The sequence below is a fragment of the Lethenteron reissneri genome, chromosome 31, assembly GCF_015708825.2.
Source record: "Lethenteron reissneri isolate LAM-NWPU_2019-01 chromosome 31, ASM1570882v1, whole genome shotgun sequence".
Lineage (NCBI taxonomy): Eukaryota > Metazoa > Chordata > Hyperoartia > Petromyzontiformes > Petromyzontidae > Lethenteron > Lethenteron reissneri.
The window spans coordinates 10,168,239-10,189,494 of NC_083809.1; the positions used below are offsets into that span (position 1 = coordinate 10,168,239).

At 51.4% G+C, this 21,256-nt stretch overlaps 2 protein-coding genes across 5 annotated transcripts in view; one reads left to right on the plus strand and one right to left on the minus strand.

Moving 5' to 3' along the window:
* The window catches only part of LOC133349788 (thyroid hormone receptor beta-A-like), a 55,925-nt gene extending 49,044 nt beyond the window's left edge, over positions 1 to 6,881 (plus strand). The window contains exons 6-9 of the mRNA XM_061563533.1: positions 1,650 to 1,864; positions 3,017 to 3,199; positions 4,193 to 4,451; positions 5,639 to 6,881. Coding sequence (XP_061419517.1) covers positions 1,650 to 1,864; positions 3,017 to 3,199; positions 4,193 to 4,451; positions 5,639 to 5,880 — 899 coding nt within the window. The 3' untranslated portion in view covers positions 5,881 to 6,881. The remainder of the gene's footprint in view (positions 1 to 1,649; positions 1,865 to 3,016; positions 3,200 to 4,192; positions 4,452 to 5,638) is intronic.
* Positions 6,882 to 8,831: 1,950 nt separating this feature from the next.
* Positions 8,832 to 21,256, minus strand: part of LOC133349781 (nuclear receptor subfamily 1 group D member 1-like) — a 74,214-nt gene continuing 61,789 nt past the window's right edge. For all 4 annotated transcript variants that reach the window (XM_061563517.1, XM_061563519.1, XM_061563516.1 and 1 more), the window contains 4 exons: positions 20,706 to 21,157; positions 20,064 to 20,249; positions 18,734 to 18,944; positions 8,832 to 17,740 (listed from right to left, as the gene is read on the minus strand). In XM_061563517.1, coding sequence (XP_061419501.1) covers positions 17,544 to 17,740; positions 18,734 to 18,944; positions 20,064 to 20,249; positions 20,706 to 21,157 — 1,046 coding nt within the window. In that variant the 3' untranslated portion in view covers positions 8,832 to 17,543. The remainder of the gene's footprint in view (positions 17,741 to 18,733; positions 18,945 to 20,063; positions 20,250 to 20,705; positions 21,158 to 21,256) is intronic.

Below are 21,256 nucleotides of genomic sequence, written 5' to 3' on the forward strand. Positions count from 1 at the left end.
GAGGGATCATGGGCTGAGTGACCCCCAACAAGGATTTGAATTTGCGACCTTCCGATCGCGAGCTGCTCGCACGGCCACTGAGCCACACGAAGTCATAAGCATTCAAATGCGATTCGAGACGTTTAAATTGCTGCATTCAACTCCCACGATCGATGGTTTGATTAATGTTATTGTGATTTTACGTATTAAATCCAAATTAATATCCCATAACGTGGCCTGTGACATCATCCAGAGTGAGCCGGATCTCGTCAGATCTCGGAAGCTAAGCAGGTTTGATCCTGGACGGTGCTTGGATGGGCGACCATGTATGACCGGTGTGATAGGCTGTATATCAGCAGAGGGTATTGCAGAAAAATACATTGTTGTACCCTACTTCTAAGCTCCAGTATCTATGCTCCAATATCTATGCTTCCAACTTTTGCCAATACCCACTGACCAGTTACGGTGAATCATGGTCGATAACCCATATAACCTAGCCTGGTATGGGGAGGCCTTTATCCAGCAATGGAGTCACACAAAGGCTGTTCATACACACACACCGAGAGGGGACTTCATCTGTAACGTCATAAATGAGTGAACTACTCCAGTGCATTCATTCCTGGTGCGATTGCAATGTTGTCTGACAACAGTCTGCCACGTTGGTGAGGTGTTAACAACCTCGTCTGCTATACAGGAGGGCGTGAGTTCAATCCTGACCCCGACGCCTAGTATATTTGGAGTTTGCCTGTTCTCCCTGTTGTCGCGTGGATTTTTCTCCGGGTCCTTCGGGTTTTCACTCCACCTTTATAAATCAACACGCATTTAGAGTGTTTGTCTGCTACAAATTTCCACGTGATGAACCACTTTTTTGTGGCCAGGTGGCTTCTGAAAAAGAGCTATAAAGCTCAGTGAGCCTTACCTGGTAAATAAATGAATATAAATTATTTACTTTTATAACGGTGGCTGCCAGGCCATGCGTGACAGCAGTCACTCGAGTCCACAGTGTGTTCCGGCAGCGGTGCGTCGTGTGGCCCAAGACGGCGGAGATGTTGGCTCACTAGGGGCCCTAGGGACACGTTATTTTGGTGGCCCTCTCTTTTAAATTCACAAATTCCGGGTGAAATTACAAAAAGACGTATAGCCAGAGATAGAAGTAGTGGGAAATTATAAATGTAGCCAGAAATAGATGAATAGTGGTGAGCAATGCAGACAATATAGAGATTAGAGAGACCAATTGGCTGCATTGTTAATTACCTTGTTATGTTTATTCGGATTTGAATGTGAGCTAATATGTTATGCACCCCTATTTTTTCATAAATCTAGGGTCCTTTGAGCTACTTGGGGCCCTAAGCTTTATTTGCGTACGCCTATCGCCACCACTGCCTCAGATGCTGGGTATTTAATACTGCCAAGGTTGAATGTATGTGTTGAACTTCTTTCGCGCCGTACATAGCCAACCGTGCTAATCGAAGATGTGGGGGAAGGACAACAGGATTGCCACGGACGGAGAACAGACAGAGAGAGTTTCTCCTGTCAGCAGCCGGTGGTCAACGCTGTCACCCCCATCCCCCACCCCCCAACCCTCCCATACCCCCCCAACCCCCTCCATACCCCCATACTCCCCCCCCCATACCCCCAACCCCTCCCCCCCCACGGCCCCGCACCTCCAGTTGTGTTGGACGAGGACAAGCGGCAGGCCAAGCGACGGCTGATCGAGGAGAACCGTGAGCGTCGGCGCCGCGAGGAGTCGCAGAGGCAGACGCAGCAGCAGCAGCTGCCGGCGGAGCCCAGCGCCGCTGAGTGGGAGCTCATCCGCATGGTGACGGATGCTCACCGAGCCACCAGCACGCAGGGCAATGGCTGGAAGGAGCACCTCGGGTTCTTGGTGAGCGCCGCGGTGGCTAGGAGATGTTAACTCCCTCGCCTGCTTTGCAGGAGGTCGTGGGTTCGATCTCAACCCTGACTCCTGCTGTATATTTTGAGTTTGCATGTTTCTCTTCCCGTGGTCCCCTGGTATTTCCTTCCACATTTAGAAACATACATTTAGAGTAGTTGGCTGCTATGCATTTCCACGTGATAAGCCACTTTGTTGAGCTATCAATTGTGGCCAGGCCGCTTCTGAGAAAGAGTTACATAATAAACTTTAAAAAGTTTAGTTTAGGGTTTTTAGTTTACTGTAACAACAAACAACGCGTTCACCACAACGCGTCATGCTCGTCATGGCCAGGAGAGGTGGGAGACGCCGTCTCCGTGGCGGACCTGCGGAGTGTGCAGGAGGTGCAACTGCACACAGAGGAATCCAGAGCCAGAGGACCGGGCCACTGGACTATGGTTCACTGCAGAAGGGCCCATGCCAACCATGCCAGCCTAGTGGGCTGAGTCCTTTCCTGCTCGCTTGATGTTACTAAAGATCCCATGGAATTCGCTAAAAGAGTATACTATTTGGCCACTGCCAACATGATTAGCATCACTTTTACGAATAATATTCATTGAAACTAAGTGGGCCGATAGAAATCTGATAAAGAGCTCCATAGCTCAGTGGGCCTTACCTCGTCAAAAAAAAGTTTAAATAAATGTGGCCACAGGTGGCCAGTGGCATAATGCGGTCGGCATGAGCCCTGGTCCAAGAAGAAAAATTATGGGACACCACTCAAATTCCCATCCCTCTCAGTAGCCCAGCGTGGGTGCCCCTCCGATCAGCAGTCCCCGGCGCAATTGCATCGCTGGCATGCTTCATAGCTACCCCACCGGTGTTGACTGCGACGGCGATGGTCGCGGTGGTTGTGGTAGCATCGGCGGGAATGCTGATGCCGTATCGCACGCGAGAGCACAGCGGCGGTGCTGGCGGCGCGATCAGGTGCACTGCGTCGTGGCATGCGGAGTGGAGATTTCTGTGAGGATGCCGAGGGGTCGTGCGGCGTGCCCATCGCGTGGCGTGGCGGCGTCTGCAAGGCCACGGACAAGCGGAGTCGCCTCGGCACGTTGCGCGTACGAGCGGCTGTGTTGCGGTGCGCGTTGCCAGCCCGGAGAGCACGAGTCCGCGCCGGGACCCGGTGAGGCAGGGGAGGTGAAATCGGCGGTGGCGGCGGTGGCGGTGCAGGAGGAGGCCGACGACCGTGCGCCCGTGGACCTGCAAGCTTTCTCTCAGTTCACGCGGATCATCACGCCCGCCATCACCCGCGTCGTCGACTTCGCCAAGAAGCTTCCCGTCTTCACCGAGGCAAATCCCCCACGCTTGTCGATATTCGTTCACCTTCAGCCATAGTACGTGTGATGCGGATGAGCGGAGATTAGTTTCAGGCCTGTTCATCCGGATCGACGACCCAGGAAAATATCTTCTGCACCCAGCACACCACATCCAGAATACCTCTTGCTATGGATATGGCTACTAGTCATGTGCCTACTCTACTCCAGTCTACCAATGACCCGGAAACTATTCAGTGGGAAATTAATCCCCGCCTATAAGCCCGGAATGTGCCCCGATCTCATCGGATCTCAGCAGATAAGCAAGGTGTGGTGTGCACATCGCTTGCATGGTATAGGTTGTGAGACTATGTGGTGAGCAACAGAGTGGCAGTACAGCGAAATAAAGAAACACAGAGGGCAGGGTCCACCTTATGAGAAGTGAGGATCCACAAGGCCAGTGCCGTAGATGGTGTTCCCTTAGCATGCAGGTAGCAGGTCCCACCTTAGTTTCCTGCAGTAGCTATGGTTAGACAGCGTCATCCCATCGGTCATCCGAGGTTCTGCAAAGAGACTTGAAATCCAGAGTGGCAGAGAAAGAGTAACGGCTTTGTACGTTTCTAGACGATGCTCTGGTTATGTGTGTATGTTGAACTTCTTTCGCACCGTACGTAGCCAACCGTGCCAATTAGAAGTGCTAAGGCAGGCGAGCCTACCAACGACGTGGGCACTCCCACCACACGCAGGGTTGCACAACATCATCTAGAGCAGTGTTTTTCGCTCATTTTCAGAGGGCGGGGGGGGAGGCGCTTACGTCGATAAGACATCAGTGGGGGCCACCACACATTTAGCAATACATTGGATTTGACAGCGCGATGGTTTTCGTGTGTATAGTCATGGGGGCCGCACGTCAGGGACCGCACCAAAGGGCCGCCAGTGGCCCCTGGCGGGCCTTGCAACAAAGAACTCTGCTCCAGAGAGTTGCCCATCAGCTCGTTCATTCGGTCGGTACGCTTCGCCCTTCTATCAGCTGCCGTGCGAGGACCAGATCATTCTGCTCAAGGGCTGCTGCATGGAGATCATGTCGCTGCGCGCCGCCGTGCGCTACGACGCCGAGAGCGACACGCTCACGCTCAACGGCGAGATGGCCGTGCGGCGTGAGCAGCTCAAGCTCGGCGGACTGGGCGCCGTCTCCGATGCCATCTTCCAGCTGGGGCGTTCGCTCGCCAGCTTCGCGCTGGACGACGCCGAGGTGGCGCTGCTCCAGGCCGTGCTGCTGCTTTCGTCCGGTACGACGCCGCCGCCGCCGCACGGCCACCGTACGTGCCGCCGCCGATGCCACGCGTGGCGACGGCCGTGACGGATGAGCGCCCGGGCGGCACGAGCGAACGTTCCGCGTCGATGGCGGTGTCCTCCGCGTTGCGCGTGCAGGATGACCGCCAACGGTGCCGGCTGTCGCGTCGTGTGCTGACTTGTGTTGAGTGTGTGTGTGTGGGGAGCGACGGTGTAGCGGTGAGCGCGCTGCGCTGCGAACCTGATGACCAGACTCTTCGGTTCTTTCGGTAAAGTCACGTGGGTATAAAATGAAATCAATTAAATCACGACGTTTCGGGCGCAACACAAGCGTCCGTCATCAGGTGAGACAACCACAGCAAGAAACAATTGCTGAAGTGGGCAAAAGGGGCTGCTGTAACAAGAGGCTATATAGGTAAGAGACGGGGGGGAGGGAGCAGCCAGGGAGGAGAGACAGGGAGAGTGGGGGTGTGGGGTAGGGGGAGTGGAGGCTTCAAGTAACACACAAGCACGTGACTTTACGGAAAGAACCAAAGAGTATGGATCCCTGCAGTCACGAAAACTGATGACCACAGTTCTCCTTCCCGCTGGCGCCCAACACCAGTGAAGCTAATCTCAGGATCAGATCAGAATCGTTATTTGGCAGAATGAGAACCTTTATTTAGACTCGAGGAATAATCTGTCCCAGTCCTGGTGGGCCTCCCCTAGGTTTACTCAGCCTTAATTGAGTACCTGGTGCGATGACTAAACAAACACCACGAGGGACAAAAAAGGCGGCCGGGCGTGGTGCTGGCCACCCACCCTCTCGTGTGCCATGCCGGCCTTCATAGGCGCTTGCTAACAGCACTTTCCCCTGCAGTCTGTTAAGCCTACACGTAATATTGTTTGTGCCTTTGCGAGTGTTTACCACATACCTTCATCTGAGTTAGAGGTCGTTGACCCAGTAGGCAAATTACACAATGCACAGTTCTGCTTTGGTGGTAAGCCTCGCCTTGCTGATAGCCTAAAGTCGATGCAGACCGCCGCTCTGCGACGAAGATCAACGCTTGCCGCGGGTGATCGATGTCAAACGTTGAGGTCGTGCAATGCGACGCCGGCGTCTGATGAAAACGACGACGTTTCGCCCCCCCCTCCCACAAGTGGCGGTGAACGTGTGGTGGAGTGGCTCGCCTGTGCCCCACAGACCGGCCGGGCTTGCGGAGTGCGGCGCGAATCGAACGGATCCAGGAGTCGTTCCTGCTGGCGCTGGAGCACTACGTGGCGTCGCGCCTGCACACGCAGCGCTTCTTCTGGCCCAAGCTGCTCATGAAGATCACGGATTTGCGCACCATCGGCGCCTGCCACTCCAGCCGCTTCCTGCAGATGCAGGTGGCCTGCCCCACGGAACTATTCCCTCCGCTCTTCCTCGAGGTCTTCCAGGATTGACGCTGAACTCCCGGCCTCCAGCCAACAAAGCGGCTCTGCCAGAGGTCGATCGCAGCACCTCCGAGGTGTCAGCCTGAGTCTTGTGGAGGCACGGAAGACTCCGGGGAAGAAGAACTGTTTACAATGAACTGGACAGCCTCTCCCGACCGCTCAACTCGAGGAGTCCGGGTCAGGTGAGGAGCGCCGAGGACTCGCTTTGTGCCGGCTGAGCTTTCACGGCCTTGGCCTAAACGTCTCACCTCTGGTTGTGGGAGAAAAAACCCAGGACATGCACGTCAACAAACACAACTTTTGAACGAAAGCAGTGCAGCGTAGTTTAGTGCCTGTCACCTGAATTCCTCATGCTGTATTAAATAAATAGCAGTCGCTCCAGATCTAATGCAGCAATTGTTACGTGACAGGAATACAATCTGAGATAATGGCTTCTGGGGACTGCCTGCATAACCTTTTTTTTTAACCAAAATTGTTTTATTCATTCTAATTTATTGAGTAACAACGACTAATTAGCAAAACAATCACTTCCTTTCCACGTTTAAAGTTGTAATTAGGAACCTTACAAACATGTGGAGATGAAAAATTGTAATACATTTTCTCGGGAACATTATCCAAATAACAAGGTGAGACAATTAAGCCTCAACACAATGTCAACAATTTTCCAAGCATTGTACAATTTATATATATATCTTTTTTGCAACTTGTATAATTGTGCAAAGAAATTACTTTCGATTAATTCACTGCTCACTCACGTCTCTTCGATGCGCATCGGGATTTTTTTTGTACGCGAAGAAAGACGGCACTGCACGTGCTTTTATGAACTGATGTTCCAAGATGTTCCAAGCAGGCGGCTGCCATGGTGCTTTACAAGCGAGGACCAGGGATTCATCAGGCAGCAGTGATGATGCACACGGGATGAGATCCAGTGTTGTTGTCCTCAGCTGTCAAATAAATACGCACTTTTAAAAAAAAATTGTTGTTCTTGGGCTATGGAAGAAAGCGCATGAAATCTGTCCGTCAAAAACAATAAACACGGCGTTCTCAAGAAAGTTCCGGTTTTTTTGTTTAGTATTACCTCAGAGCTGCCCCACAAATCCATGTCACCTCTTGGTCACACCAAGACACCCCCCCCCCACCCTCCCGCAAAGTCTTAACAGACTTTTGGGGCAAGTGCTGTTTGCGAGCACCTATAAAGGCCGGCATGGCGCACGAGGGGGTGGGTGGCCAACACTACACCACCTTTGTCTCCCCAGTGGAGATGTTTACGTGAGGCTGAGTCGACTTCGGGGAAGACCCAGGACTGGTTCAGATAATCGTCAATGGTGTTGGCACGTGAGCGGGAATTGAACTCGGGTCGCCAGGTTTCGTAGCGCAGTACGCTAACCGCTGCACTACCTCATGCAGTGCCACATAGCAAAAATGCTTCAAAGTGGTACAAATTTTATCAACCCTGGAGGGGCTGATGGGCTGAGTCAACCCGCAAGCAGTGTTTGAACTCGCAACCATATGCTTGTGCAGCCACTCGCTCTACCGCTGAGACACCTGGCTGACGACTGGCAAAACTTTGAAGCGAAACCATCGTGAGGACACGTCGCTCACTCTCACATTCCTTTTTTTATTTACACGCTTTTATTTAACTCACTCAGTCTGTTGTATTCTAAAAAAAAAAATCTTGCAACTCAATTTTGACCCACTTCCCAATGTGCTATCGACTGCAAACTTGAAATAGCTATGTCATACTGATGACAAGACTGTATTCTATCATTAACATTTCAAAATAAATAGTTTTAAACATTTTACATGCTTTTATTTAACTCACTCTCTCTCTTGTCGTATCCTAAAATCTTGTTACTCAATTTTAACCGTCTTCCCAATGTCGTATCGACTGCAAACTTGGTGTAGGGATGTCATACTGATGACAATACTATATTCTATCATAAAAAAAATATTTTTAAACAATCTTTTTTACGGCTCTAATTGTCCACGCTCAACTCACGCTGCCCGTAAATCACCACGTGGTCCCTTACGTCACGGCAAGCCTCGGGGAGCCACGCCGAGGGGCTGGGGATGTGGAAGGAGGGGAGGGGCGATGGGGGAAGGGGGCAGGGGGAGGGGCAGCTCGGACAGTACATTTCATTAAAGCGTGTTTAAAAAAAAAGTACTTTAAATATTTTATATTCCCTCAATTGACACGAAGACGAAAGTGCGGGGTGAAGTTGACCGTTCTGCTTTCTTTTACTTTACTCCGTTATGGCAGAAATGTCCGAGGATGTTTTGAACGAGTGACACTTTGGCCGCGATGTTATCCCACCTCGGGAGTGCCCTGCCACGATGCGTCGTTGACGGTACAATGGCTTCAGCGAGTATACTCAAGTTGGCAACGGTGGCCTTTGTTCGAGACGACGTGGAGAGTAAATGTAGCAGGAAATACCCACCCCCATGGTCACATACTTGAGAAGGTGGAAAAAGTTAACACGAAGAAATTTCTAAAACAAATGTTGTTTGAACCATTGTAGTATTTATTTGCGATTCGTGGACAGGCAGGTGCAGTGCAGAGAATGTCACAACTAGTCCGTGGGCCAGAGCTGAAATCGGCATCACCTAAAGCAGCAAAACTTGACAGTTGTGCCCATGTATTTATATGACGAATGATAGTCAATTATACGTTAACTTACTTGTTTCGGCCACATGAAGAAATTGGAAACCACTCAAGTCATGCCACGTCAGGAGGCACCAACAATTAAATATTTTTTCGTCGCAGAAATCATTCCATCCCTGGTTCTCTCACCCACCCACACTGGCAACATGTACATTTCATGAAGTTTACACGAACTTTTTGGCAAAACTAAAATCTGAAAACGAAGTAATGCTGCTTTGTTAATGCGGCTAAATGACAGCAAAGTGAGAATCATTCTTACATTGTGTACCCAGCATAACGAAACAGCAGAGGCAGCATCTCATAAGGTCATTTTATGATCCAGTAAATGGGTGCGTGATTTCGGAACTTGGCAAAATCAGACTCGGGCGTTCCTGACTTACATTGACTACATAATGCATCACCTGCGTCACGGTCACCAACAGCACCGGTAAAACGTAAACTCAGAGGGAAGGTAGTTACAGGCAAACAGTTCTTGCAGTTAAATAGTTCTGACAGACGAGAGGACTGAGTGTGCGTCTTAGAACATTTCACCACACTTAAAAAAGATGCTAACATCTCTCGTGTTTTTTTTTAAATCAAACGCATACAAGCCACAGGCAAGATAAACTGCCGACCCCACTTGAACACGGAGCCAGAAGCTGGGTGCAGAAAGACGAATAATATTTGGCAAAAAGGTGATAATTGCAATACAGGAGAATCTGTACATTTTCCGACTTTTTTAAAACTGCAATAGTTGCATAAAAAGTTGGTAGAACTTCCTCATTATAAAACAAATTCCACAGAAACATCTGCCAACAACACGTTTGAACATGGGCATTGCTCATTTGAACAACTACTATTCGCTGTAACATTCTTTCACGAAGACACCTCATTCGCCTTGTACAATGGCAACACTTTTACTTTAATGTTCCACTCATTACAGTGCTATTTTTTCCAAAGCAAATCCCTAGCTTTTTCTCTTAACAGCATTTCTACAAAGCCGTTGCAGCCCTGCCGATGTCGCTTCCTTCACCAAACGTTTGCATAGGTACAGCAGTAAGTGCGTTGCTTCCGATGCGCATTTTGCTTACACTCAAAAGTAAAGTGATTAAAGTATCGACGCCGAGGCGGGGGTTCACGCAGGATCCCTTTTCGCACGACGTCAACGGAACGTATTGGGCCACCGAAGCCTCACCAAGTGACGTAGCCCAAGTGGGGCTTAGTCGAGCGACGATGACACGCGTGACCGCAGTGAGACACCGACCACGGAGCTGCTGATATGACATCAGTGATAATTTGAACTCATTTATCAGAATGGATTTTTAAAAATGTTTTCTCCCTGCATAAAGGTCGTAGTTTGTACACAAACTTGGCCCAAAATGTGAACGCAACACCACGTGTCAACGATGTCATGAAGCTTTGCGGTGGTGGCGAGCACCTTTTTTCGTGTGTAGCGCGAGGCCAGCGACGTTCACTTGAGCGCGGTTCTAATATCCTGGGTGAATCCAACCCATAGGTCACCAGTCCGGCGCCTCGGAGCGATGCCCTGTGTCGTGCTGCCCTCCACCGCGTGCGGTTCATCCACGCACGCGCTCTCGCGCCAGCCATGGCCGCGTCTCCACTGCGACATCATCCTTCCGGGGGCCCGCACGACGTTCCGACCAAAGTCCAAAGACAAACGCACGCCCGCCTAAATGAATATCGCACAACTTATTTTGGTCGTTGTAAACACACGATGCTTCCCAATCGAGAGACGTCCACCAGGTTGGGAATTAAGTCGGCCCTGTGTAGATGCCGATAGGCAGCAGTCGACACCCCTCAAGGTGCAGCAGATTCCACACCCGCACACGGTCGTGCTGTTCCAAAGCTGAGAAATGCACGCGTCACACCACCGGGTTTTTGTCCACGCGAGGGAAATGATGTGCGTCTCGCATCGAATGGCCTTCAAGCTTATGGGACGCGCTCCTCGGCTTACATTCGTCATCTCGGGAGGCACATTCAAACGGAGCACTTCAACAAAGTCACACGTAACCATCGGGGGCTTCACCCATTCGGCGACCACTCACCGTGCCAGATTATTTTACTCATCCGACCAACAGTAAGGTGCATCTGTTGTAGGCTAGCTTAAGGGCACTCTCTATGAACAGTACATTCCACCAACTAAGCCACATTTCCACCTTTTCAGCATAGATTCGCCAATCCCTGGGCGCTTTAACTTTCTAGCACTCTGCCTTTATGCTGAAAAAGAGATGCAAGTTCACCATCCGAGGAAGTTTAAAAATAAATCCCATGTTAATAGGATTACTAACTTAGGCTAATTTGTGTAAAGGTTACTACTAACTGTAGAAAGAACAAAGTCTGGCTTCCCTCGGTGGAACCTGCAGAAGTTCTTCAGCTAAAGTTGCGCTTCTGCAGCCGTCTCGAATGCTCTTCCTTCTGACATTAAGAAGCCACTGGGGCTATGCACTTTAAAATCATCTATATTGACAACTCCTTTCTTTAGAACTGCCTTATGTGTTTAATTTGTTGCCCTACCCCCGCACCTCTGCTGAGTGTGGTTCGCGAAATAAGTTCAACACACATACATGAAGTTAAACGGTGCAATTGTCAAACATTGACGTTGTTTCGTACAACGTTATCGTTGACTTTGCCCCGTTTAACACGGGGCTGCAATTTGCACAAGGCTGTGGCAACACAGGGCGCCGAGCACGCCGATTGGCTGGAGGGGGATCACATGGTCATCATGGCAATGCTTACGTTTTAACAGCTGACCTTTTTTAAATCCTTTATATTAAGTTCACTTGCTTGCGTGCTTGCTTGCTTGCTTACGACCGTGCAAATCTTTCGGTCGTTTTTTAACCCACTTCCCGTGATCCAATCGAGCTGACATTTTGCACGCAGACTCGTTGTGCGTGACAATTAATTTTCGTGAAAATTTTTTTTCCAAAATTTTACACTGTTTAGGGAATTTTTTAAAAATATTTAATTACCAATTGCTTAATGGTGGCAGACAATCATCTGACCCATAGGTGGCAGTCATCTCAAGCCAGAGGACGAGAGGACTGTAGCCGCCCGTTTCATGATGACGCAAATGTTGACTAACCACATGGCATGAAATCCCTGCCCCCACGCTGTACAGTGGAGACTATTTATAGAGCAGTTACATTGAAGCCGCCAGGTTCTTGAAAGTGGTAAAACGGGTCAACGCTAGTGCCCTCGGGAATATACGGGGCATGTCAAGAGGTGATCTTACATATAAAGGATTTATAGTGAAAAACTTTGTTTTTACGGGTTAATTTTTTTTGTGTATGGGCATCAATGCGCGGAGACTTTTGAACAAGAATAATGCATTCGTTTATAAAAGTAATAGTTCATCTTAGTTACTTGTCTCACATTGTCCTATTTTGGGCCTCATTTGCTGATCCAGCATGCCGAGTTATTTGACTTTACATCACAGGCCAAGCAGGCGCCTCTCCTTTGTCTAGATCGCCTCTCGGGGGTCTCTTGCTAGGCTGCTCAGGCAAGAAGGTAGGGTTGAGATCGGGCCTCTCAACCTCATTCATTTGATGTACTTTGTGTATTTTAACTTCTTTCACACCGTACGTAGCCAACCGTGCTAATTGGAGGTGCGGCGGGAGGACAACATTCATAGGTGCACACAACATACACACATAGGCTGAATTTTACAGCTCAGTCACATGCAACAGTGTTTTAAAACAGGAGGAGCAAAGTCCCTCCGTTTGACATGTGATGCAGTTCAATATTAGAAGGTTGCAATAAAGTTATGAAACACAGAAACATTGCACACGCGATTAACTTCAACTGCAGACAGGGATTGCCTCTGCCGTCTGCTAAGACAGGAACTTGTCCAATAAGCTGGTCCTGAATTTCGGGCGTTTCTCACACATGGCCCCAACTTTAATGTCTACATCGTTCAAGCCGCAGGGGGTTCCACCTGTCTTGGGGTTTCCCCAGGATGTCTCTTTTTGAGGTCGCCGCTGTCCTAGTAAATCTGCAAGTCCTTCCTGGACATTAAAAGCACCATTTTACATCAGTTGTGTAATAATACACCACCCAGGACGATGCATTTGCATACAGTTTCTCTTTTCTGGCATCGTGAGATATTTTGTATTCCCATCACACATGTTAATTCTTTGTAAAATCTTCGCAAATCAGAGGTGGCAACCATCACGCCTGCTGTATATTTGGAATTTGCGTTTCTCTCTCCCCGAGGTCGTGTGGATTTTCCTCCGGGTCCTTCGTTTTTCCCCTCCACATTTAGAATCAACATCACGCGTTTACAGTATTTGGCTTGTTTCCATTTCCATGCCATAATCCACTTCGTTGAGCTATTGATTGTGGCCAGGTCGTTTCTGAAAAAGAGAAATATAGTTTAGTGGGCCTTGTCTGGTAGAATAGTTCATAGTCTGTATCAACCGGCAAATGATTTGTGGGGAAGCGCCACTTCAGGAGCGGCTCACCAGCCAAATGCCCGATATCCTCAGTGAGGCCCGTTCACAACGTTTCAGGGCACTCACCACGAGGATCCCACGAATCTCAAGCTCCGGGAATCCAGATGGCAAGTCCACACACGCCTCCTCACACGTCACACGCTACTGATATGTCACGGAATCAGGCTTGAAAACATCAACGGTCAAGGTGGACTCGAGTGAAGATCATTTCTACACACTCACCTTTATCACGGTGAGCCATTTAGTGTAAATCTTGCCATCGTTAACGATCATGTAGAACCCGGTGCTTATACGTACATTAAAAAATGCATACTTTCCATGTTCCCGACTGAATAGGACTTTCGCACACATACCAACCAGGCCAAATGGGTCTTGCCTACGAATGTCAACCACGATGTGTAAATATAAACTGTTACAAATAAATAGTGATGCAGGAAAAAAAGAAACCCCAAGAAAACTGTGTGTAACATTGGGCCAAGTATTCAAACATTAATAAAAGCCAGCAAGTGTCCTCAATAATCCTTGCAAAGGATGGACGGCTCTTTTAGATTAGTCACTGCATGTCTTTGTATTGTAATATTTCACCTCTATTACTTCCAAAAATAAAACCATGTTAAGCTCTTATCCGTCAGTTTTCTCATCATCCGATTTCGGGTGACCTTAAGACGACCCAGCGAATGGGATTGCGGCTTCACGTGTGTAATTTGAGAGAGAGTCTTTGAAATGCTGCTCTTTGAGTGCAATTGCATCTTCCACGTGTACATTAAATCGAACACCATTGTGGCACATAACAAAGGAGGCTTTTGTCGCCGGAAATGTCAAACAACGTTTCTGTACAAAGCATGGCAAATGGCTATGTAATCCTCCAGCTGAGCTGATTTGTACATCACAGAACCGTAATAGTGTGCTTACTGTGAAACACATTTACCACAGGGACCCTGCTGTCTACCGAATGGGGCTCGCGGAGCCTTAAGTGGATGCTACCACCCAGCCACCCCATACTAAACATTCCCGGCTGTGTTTCATGACCGCTAAACACTTATTTTTTTTACTCTCATGAAAAAGTAACAACTTGTGCATGTCGAATCTCAAGCTGTGCTTTGCTACAAACCATCCGCACAATGGTGGACAGCAGCGGTTGGATGGTAGAAACCTTTTTAAAGAAAGCCGACATCCTAAATCAACTTGCAAATGAAGATATTTCATTGTGCCTCAGCACGGACCCTAATTAAAACGGCAGATTGTCACTCACAACGCTTCAGCCGAGGCGGCACACGATCGGTCATAGAACAAGTCAAACTCGCCGCTCAACTACTGCAATAAAACGCACAGGTCTGCAAACCTCCGTGGTGGACTTAAATACCTCTTTTCCATTGTACAAGCGAGCCGCGCTGGCCCGGCCCGGCTTCGGCAGGCACCAGGTTGTGTTGCTACTGCGGAACCTCGCCCCTGGCCCGCGCTTGGCCCCCCTCCCCCCCCGAGCCAAATTCAGATGCCTTGTGAGACCAAGAGTTACACGGGTCGGTTCCGTCTCCGCTCGCACAAATAACCAGTGGGAAAACTCGCAATCCGCAAGGGCGCTTGCGCTGGCGTGGTTTGGATGTGCCCGTGGAAAAGGGCCAAAGGTCTCCTATTGGTCCAACATTTGCAACCCGGAACAAGCACCAATCAGCTTCGCTGCTGAACATGACGAAGCTTTCCTTCAGTCGCTCCTCTCGCCAATAACGTAGGGTTCAACGTCGACAGAGTATAAATATAACATTACTTTACATGAGAGGATTCTTTGTACGATACTGCATTTCACTTTGCAACAACATCCTCTTACCAAGGACGATGATATAACTCCCGCTTTCGACTTCTAACAGCCACAGTATCCACCCACTCTCGGAGAGACGCGCCGAACTACAGACAAGTGGGCGCCACCAATTGCCCAATCTCTGCGGTCCTCTAAATATTAACCCTTTCCCATTCCGATGACGTACATGTACGTAATCAGTTTTTCTTCCAGTTCCGTTCCCATGACGTACACGGTTTCCTCCCATATATAAAGGCTGATTAATTGGCTGAAATTGTTGAGGAGTTTTTCTGCCATACTTTCTCCCACAAGGCCATGAATTTATTCATCAATCATTTTAGTAGCAGCTGATATTGTTCAATTACTCCTCTCTTAATCTCTAACGCTCAAAGGCTGTTTTGTTGTTCACCTACGTTATCCAAAAGGCCATGCAGGAGAGCGTGTGGTAGTTTGGCGCCAGCTATCGTAGAGTGCGGTCGTGTCGCTACAGTTCTCTATGGTGAGTACAACTTCTTTAAAAAGAACGGAACTACTACGCCTCTCCAAATAAAATTCACGCTGAACCGCTTGCGCGTTCCGAGAATCAGCGGTGCACAGGACCCACCCTGCAACTTGCAGACGTCTCGGAATGGCAAAGGGTTAAGGTGTTATCAGCCAATTAATGAGAGTTTATACGTGGGTGGAAACCGGGGGCACCCCAAGTACCCCCGCCCGTGCTATGGGTCAACAATATGGACGCATCCGGTGAGGTCCACATTTGCTGCGCTGCCTTTTCCTGGCAAGTGACAGTATGGCTCCTCGATGCCCAACCTGAAAGAGGCTTCGCAACGTTTTGTGCGGTGCACCGACCCTCGCCTCGACGGTGTTGGATTGCAGGCGTGCGCCACCGCCGCCTCGCAATGCATTGACGGCATTGAAGCTGAAGGGACATGGGGGAGCGACAGTTGAATATCAATCCTACGGGATCACTCAGCATTGCCGAGATGCAATTGCAAACCAGCAACCTTGCTTGCAACCCCCTTTTTCTAGCGTAGTGATGAGCTGTCAAATAATGTACCACGTTGAACTTATTTCGCACCGTGCATAGCCAACCGTGCTAATTACTATTCATGATGGGTTTAACAGGTGCGAAAAACACAGCACTCTCTCCAAGATCCTGCATAATGTTAACAGCTCTGCATTCCACAGAATCTGTCTTCTCTTTTGAGAAAGAACATGCTGTCAGGAATGATAAAAAAAAGCGTTGCCTGGGCTTTATTATGAGAGGTGGCACACGAGATGATAAATAAATGCAACGTCAAAACAATGCAGTCCCGGTGCATTATGGGACTCCAGTGCATGCTGAAAACGGCAAGAGTGCCGCTTCCACACGTCAGGACAGAGCACAACCCACGAATGAACGTTTATCCACTTTGACTGCAAGTTAATCGTAGGGATTCCCAGTGCTCAGGGCATGCGAGCCAAGGTCACTTCCAAAGTGCTTCGCTGTCCACGCTCAATAGCTGCCCGATATTGAATTTATTCGTCCAATCATTGTAGGAGCGGCTAACTGATCAATTCCTCCTCTCTTGATCCCCAACGCCCGAGGCTGTTTTGTTGCACTTCAAGAATAATCTAAGCAAAGAGGGAAAAGTGTAACGTTATGCCGAGCGCAGTGACGAGCCGAGTGCCGAGTTGTAATTTGACGGTCCGCTGTGCCGCGCCATTTCCATTTTTCAGAAAGATGATGCTGTCACCGGCGAGCCTCATCACCGTGTTGCGCTCCGTCTATTCCTGTCGGGAACAGGCATCCCACTCGCAACATCTGCTCGCCACTCAATGCCAGGCTGAGAAATATTGTTTGTTGTACAAATCTCCGTCGAGGCGTCACTTTCCTCGATGCGCGGTTCACCGCGAGCGTCCTGTGATGGCAAACTACTTGTCCCATAATGATGCGGAGAAAACAATCTCCTCCTGCAAAGCATAACGACGACGAGCAGCATCAGGGGGGTCACTGGAAAACATGACGAGACGATGCTCTTGCTCTTGCCTGCGTGCAGCTGCTCCTGTAGATATATATATTTTTATTTGTTTCGGTAAAAAAAAGAAAACACACCACAGGGCCACTCGGCAAGCCCGGCAGCGATGATTCTGAGGCTTCGCTGCGCCATTCTGAGTGAACCTTCAACGGGGGTGGCTTTGTGCGCGCACAGCGGTGGAACCAGACACTGCGCCACCCGGCCCGGCTGCGACCCCAGAGCCTGCGAGCGGCGAGTCGGTTGCACAAACTCGACTTCCCCCCGCCACCCGAGCGCCACAGATGAACGACTATGTGAAGAAAAGCATCCCGGAAAAGGCCCTTTTAGCGATGATGTCCTCCCCAAGCGTCTCCGGGGCGGGTGCTGAATGGAGAGCGGCCTCCCTGGCGGCATCCTCTTGGCCTAGTGGCTCGCGCGCGCGTGCACCGCACACGCGCCACCGAGCCCGTGGCCTTCACCGAGGGCCTCGACCCAACGCGGACTGTTCGCATTTCCTTGTGTTGGGACCGCCTCGCGATGCGTAAGGGATGGCCATCGGAGTCGCGTGCCCTTCTATTAAAAGCTCCGGTTCACAGGCGCCGCGGGAGAGCACCTGGGCAGCTGTGCGGTCGGGACCCAGAACCACCAGGGCGGCCCTCTCGGAGCGTGCGGGTGCCGTCCCCACCGGACGCGGCGCCAGTGGCCGTCGGCGCCATGGCGACGGCATGGCTGGTGCGCAGCGGCGGTGGCGGCGGGGCCGAGGGCGCCTACAGGTCGACGCGAAAGCTGAGCAGCTTGCGCGAGTGCATGCCGTTGAGGGCGCGCAGGTCCGACAGGCGAAGCAGCGTGCGGGACAGCAGCGTGGGGTCGTTGCCGTGGTTGCGCGCCAGCAGGGCGCCCAGTCCCCGCGTCAGCGCCTCGTGTAGCCGCCTCACGGCACGGGCGTCCTCCACGCCCGCCCGATCTGATCGCGCGGAGAGAGGAAGGAGGCACGGCGAGGCCGCCCCCGGTTAGCGCACAGTGAGGCGGTGGACGTCACAGACGAGTTTGGCGCCGCGCGAATCAACCGTGACGCAGCGCCGCGACGCGCACTCGTGTGGGCGTACCCACCGGCGATGCGGGATATGGAATGCGAGGTAATAATCTATAAAAAGCAGCATTTATTTTGTTACAGAGGAAAGCCTCACTGGGAGTCTCCGGACTTTTGGAGTGCTGTTGTGAAGTTGGATGTTGGCTAATGCCATTAAAGGGTGTTTGGCTTTGTGTGGGATGAAGCATGGCGCTGTCATGTCCCACTCTTAGCTGCAGCTCTGAATGCTGAGCTCTGCTTGACCGACCACGGGCCCAAATGATGCAGTGATTTGTGAACTCGGCTGGTTCGCGTACGGGTCAACAAACCGATTCCTTGAGTTGTGGTCGTTTGTGCTTGGAGTGTAATTTGGGGCTGTAGTGGTGAGTGGCTCGCGGGTTATTTAGGCTTCCGGTTGCTGAACGAATACATTATAACTTCACACTCAATACACACAAAGTGCCTGCCACAAATGGACCACAATGCCTTTCTGATCTCGTCAAGGAGCATCAATCATCACGTAAACTCCGGTCATCCTCGCAGTGGCTTTTGGCTAACCATCGAACAAAGATGGTCACCACATCGCGCACTTTCAGATGGGCTTCCGCGGCCATCTGGAATGCTCTTCCTTCCAATATTAGGTAGCCAGTGGAGCTATGAGCTTTAACATCTAGATTGAGAACGAATTCCTTTAGAACTGCTGTTTGTGTTCAGTCTGTTGCCCTTCCCTAGCACCTCCGATTAGCACGGCTGGCTACGTAGGTCGCGAAAGAAGTTCAACATACGTATGCAGTGCATGGTTGTGATTTTTTTGTGCTGTCGCATCGCCGTATCGGCAATTCTCAGCCGCGTGCGCTGTCGCTCTCGATCGTGGCGCGGGGGCGGCACCTGCGGAGACGAGCGTGACGGCCATGAGGAAGCCCAGCTCCTCGGGGGAGAGGCGCAGCGACTCGAGCTTCTCGCTGAAGTCGAACATCGCCACCAGCAGCTCGCCCATGCCCATGGCGCTCAGCTCGTCCTCGCCGAACCGCCGGCCCCCCAGGAAGGTGAGGCAGCGCTCGCGGGAGTCGAACAGCCACGCGAAGCGCACCATCAGCACCTGCCGCCCGCCACGCCCGCGCACGCACGACACGACACGCAGCCGGAGGAGGATCCCTCCCCGGGGGAAACGGATGGCGACGGATCTCGTGGCGCGATCGTCGATCGACAACGGTCATCGATCGTTATCATTGTCCATCCTTGTCGTTTCGATTTAAAGCTTTCGTGACTGCAGGGATTCATCTTCTTGGTTCTTTCGGTAAAGTCACGTAGAAGGGAAATAAAAAAATAAACAAAATAAAACAATAATAATAATTTTTATTATTTTATTATTTCCCTTCTACGTGACTTTACTGAAAGAACCAAGAAGATGAATCCTTGTCGTTGTCCATCATTGTCGATCGACAACGAGCGACAACGCGCAACAACGACCGAGCGACAACTGGAGCGGCTATGCTCGGAACGAATAGGCTCGGGTTCCTGGGCGGTCTGCGTTAAATACACGGCGTCTCAATGACCGAGGGGTAAAAAAAAACAAATTGGTTCATTTGCATTCGACGAATTATTTTGGACGTATGCGGCAAAATGAATTGGTTCCCGTTGGTATTTTTTTGAAATCGGTAGCCTCTATTGTGTGTAATGGTCCGGACCTATGTTATATTGCGATAGCATTAGAGGAAGATGCTATTGCAATACTGCATGGCGAAACACGCCTGCAGTGATCTGTACTTGTCGCGACACACATTTTACGCCTCCGCCGAACTCTCAACACTTCGAGCATGCCCTGCAGTACAAGATCTACTGTGTCGATCACAAGTTCTCGCGGTAAATCGTTTATCCGAAGCAATGTACATTATCCACGAGTGGCCGTGTTCAAGGCGAGCCTCACAAGTGTCTCCTCACTCTTAGCTACAGCCCTGTGTGAGTGGCTGGGTGAGTGCCTAGAACTGCAGTGAGCGATGCAATTGATCATGAAAAGAGGGCGGCAAAAATTAGGGACTCCACACCTGACCACTCATAGTCACCCACCCCCACTGCTAGTCACCCGCCTCCACCGCTAGTCACCCGCCTCCACTGCTAGTCACCCGCCCCCACCAGTAGTCACCCACCGCGAGTCACCCACCCCCACCGCTAGTCACCCACCCCCACCGCTAGTCACCCACCCTCACCCCTCCCTCACCTCGAACGTGCCGGACTTGAGCAGGGCGACCTGGTCGTGGCGGGAGAGGCTCTGGAAGCCGTGGACCCCGCGCGCGAACTCGATGACCTCACGAACGGCCAGCGTGAAGCAGCGGGAGAAAGCCTCCCAGGCCGCATGGGGGCCCCCCTCGTGCAGCCCCAGCGGGTTCGAGTTGAGGGGGCACGCCTGGAGAGACACGGCCGAGCCCACGGCGGCGAGATATTAACGACCTCGCCTGGCACACAGCAGGTGGTGGGTTGGAGTTTGCACGTTCTCCCCGTGGTCGCGTGGATTTTTCTCTAAGTCCTCCGGTTTTTGCCTCCACAATTAGAAACCCGCGTTTAGATTCTTTGGCTGCTATACACATTTCCACGTGATAAACCATTTCATTGAGATATCATTTATGGCCAGGTCGCTTCTGAAAAAGAGCTATATAGCTCAAGTGGGCCTTACCTGGTATAATAAAAACAAGTTTTGAGTTATTAGTTCCATCGCTCACCTGCCCACGATCACGCCGTGCTCACCCACGCTCGAGAACGAACGCTCGGCGCGCAGTCTCACCCCGACGACCGGCTGCAGAAGCGTACGTAGCGTGTGCGATTGTGCTCATGAGAACCTAGGGGTGCCCGCGGCGAGCCTTACCAGGACGTTTGGCCGAAGGTGCGGAACCGGACAGAATCCGGAGAGCGCGCCGATATCGTCCCCCGCGGACGCCGCTCCACCGCAGCCGCCGCCGCAGCCCCTCGGCGAATCGTAGGCACCGTCGCCCGAGCCCGGGTCCGACCACTCCCCGTAGCTGCGGCAGCTGGCGCGGCCGTCGCTCTCGCAGTCCGTGCTCATCTCGCAGAAGCTCGCGAACGGTCGCAGGCCCTCGGGCGGCCGTCCCAGCTCGGGGCTGGCGGGGCCCCCGGGGGGGCCACGGGAGGCCAACGGGTGGCCGGCGGTGGCGAGCGGCGACGATGACGCGGGGCGGCTGGCGCCACCCGGGGGGAGGTCGGGCTCGGCCGGCGGCACCTCGGAGACGAGGCCCAGGCTGCGCATCTCGGCGAGAAGCCGCTCCTTCTCCCGCTTGGGCGTGCGGCCGTACCGCACGGCTGCTCAGGGCGATATGGTGGTGGTGGGGGTGGGGGGGGGGCGAATTGTGCTTTACGTTACAAGTCCAGTTGCGGCTCGTGACGTCTCCCCTAGGTGGG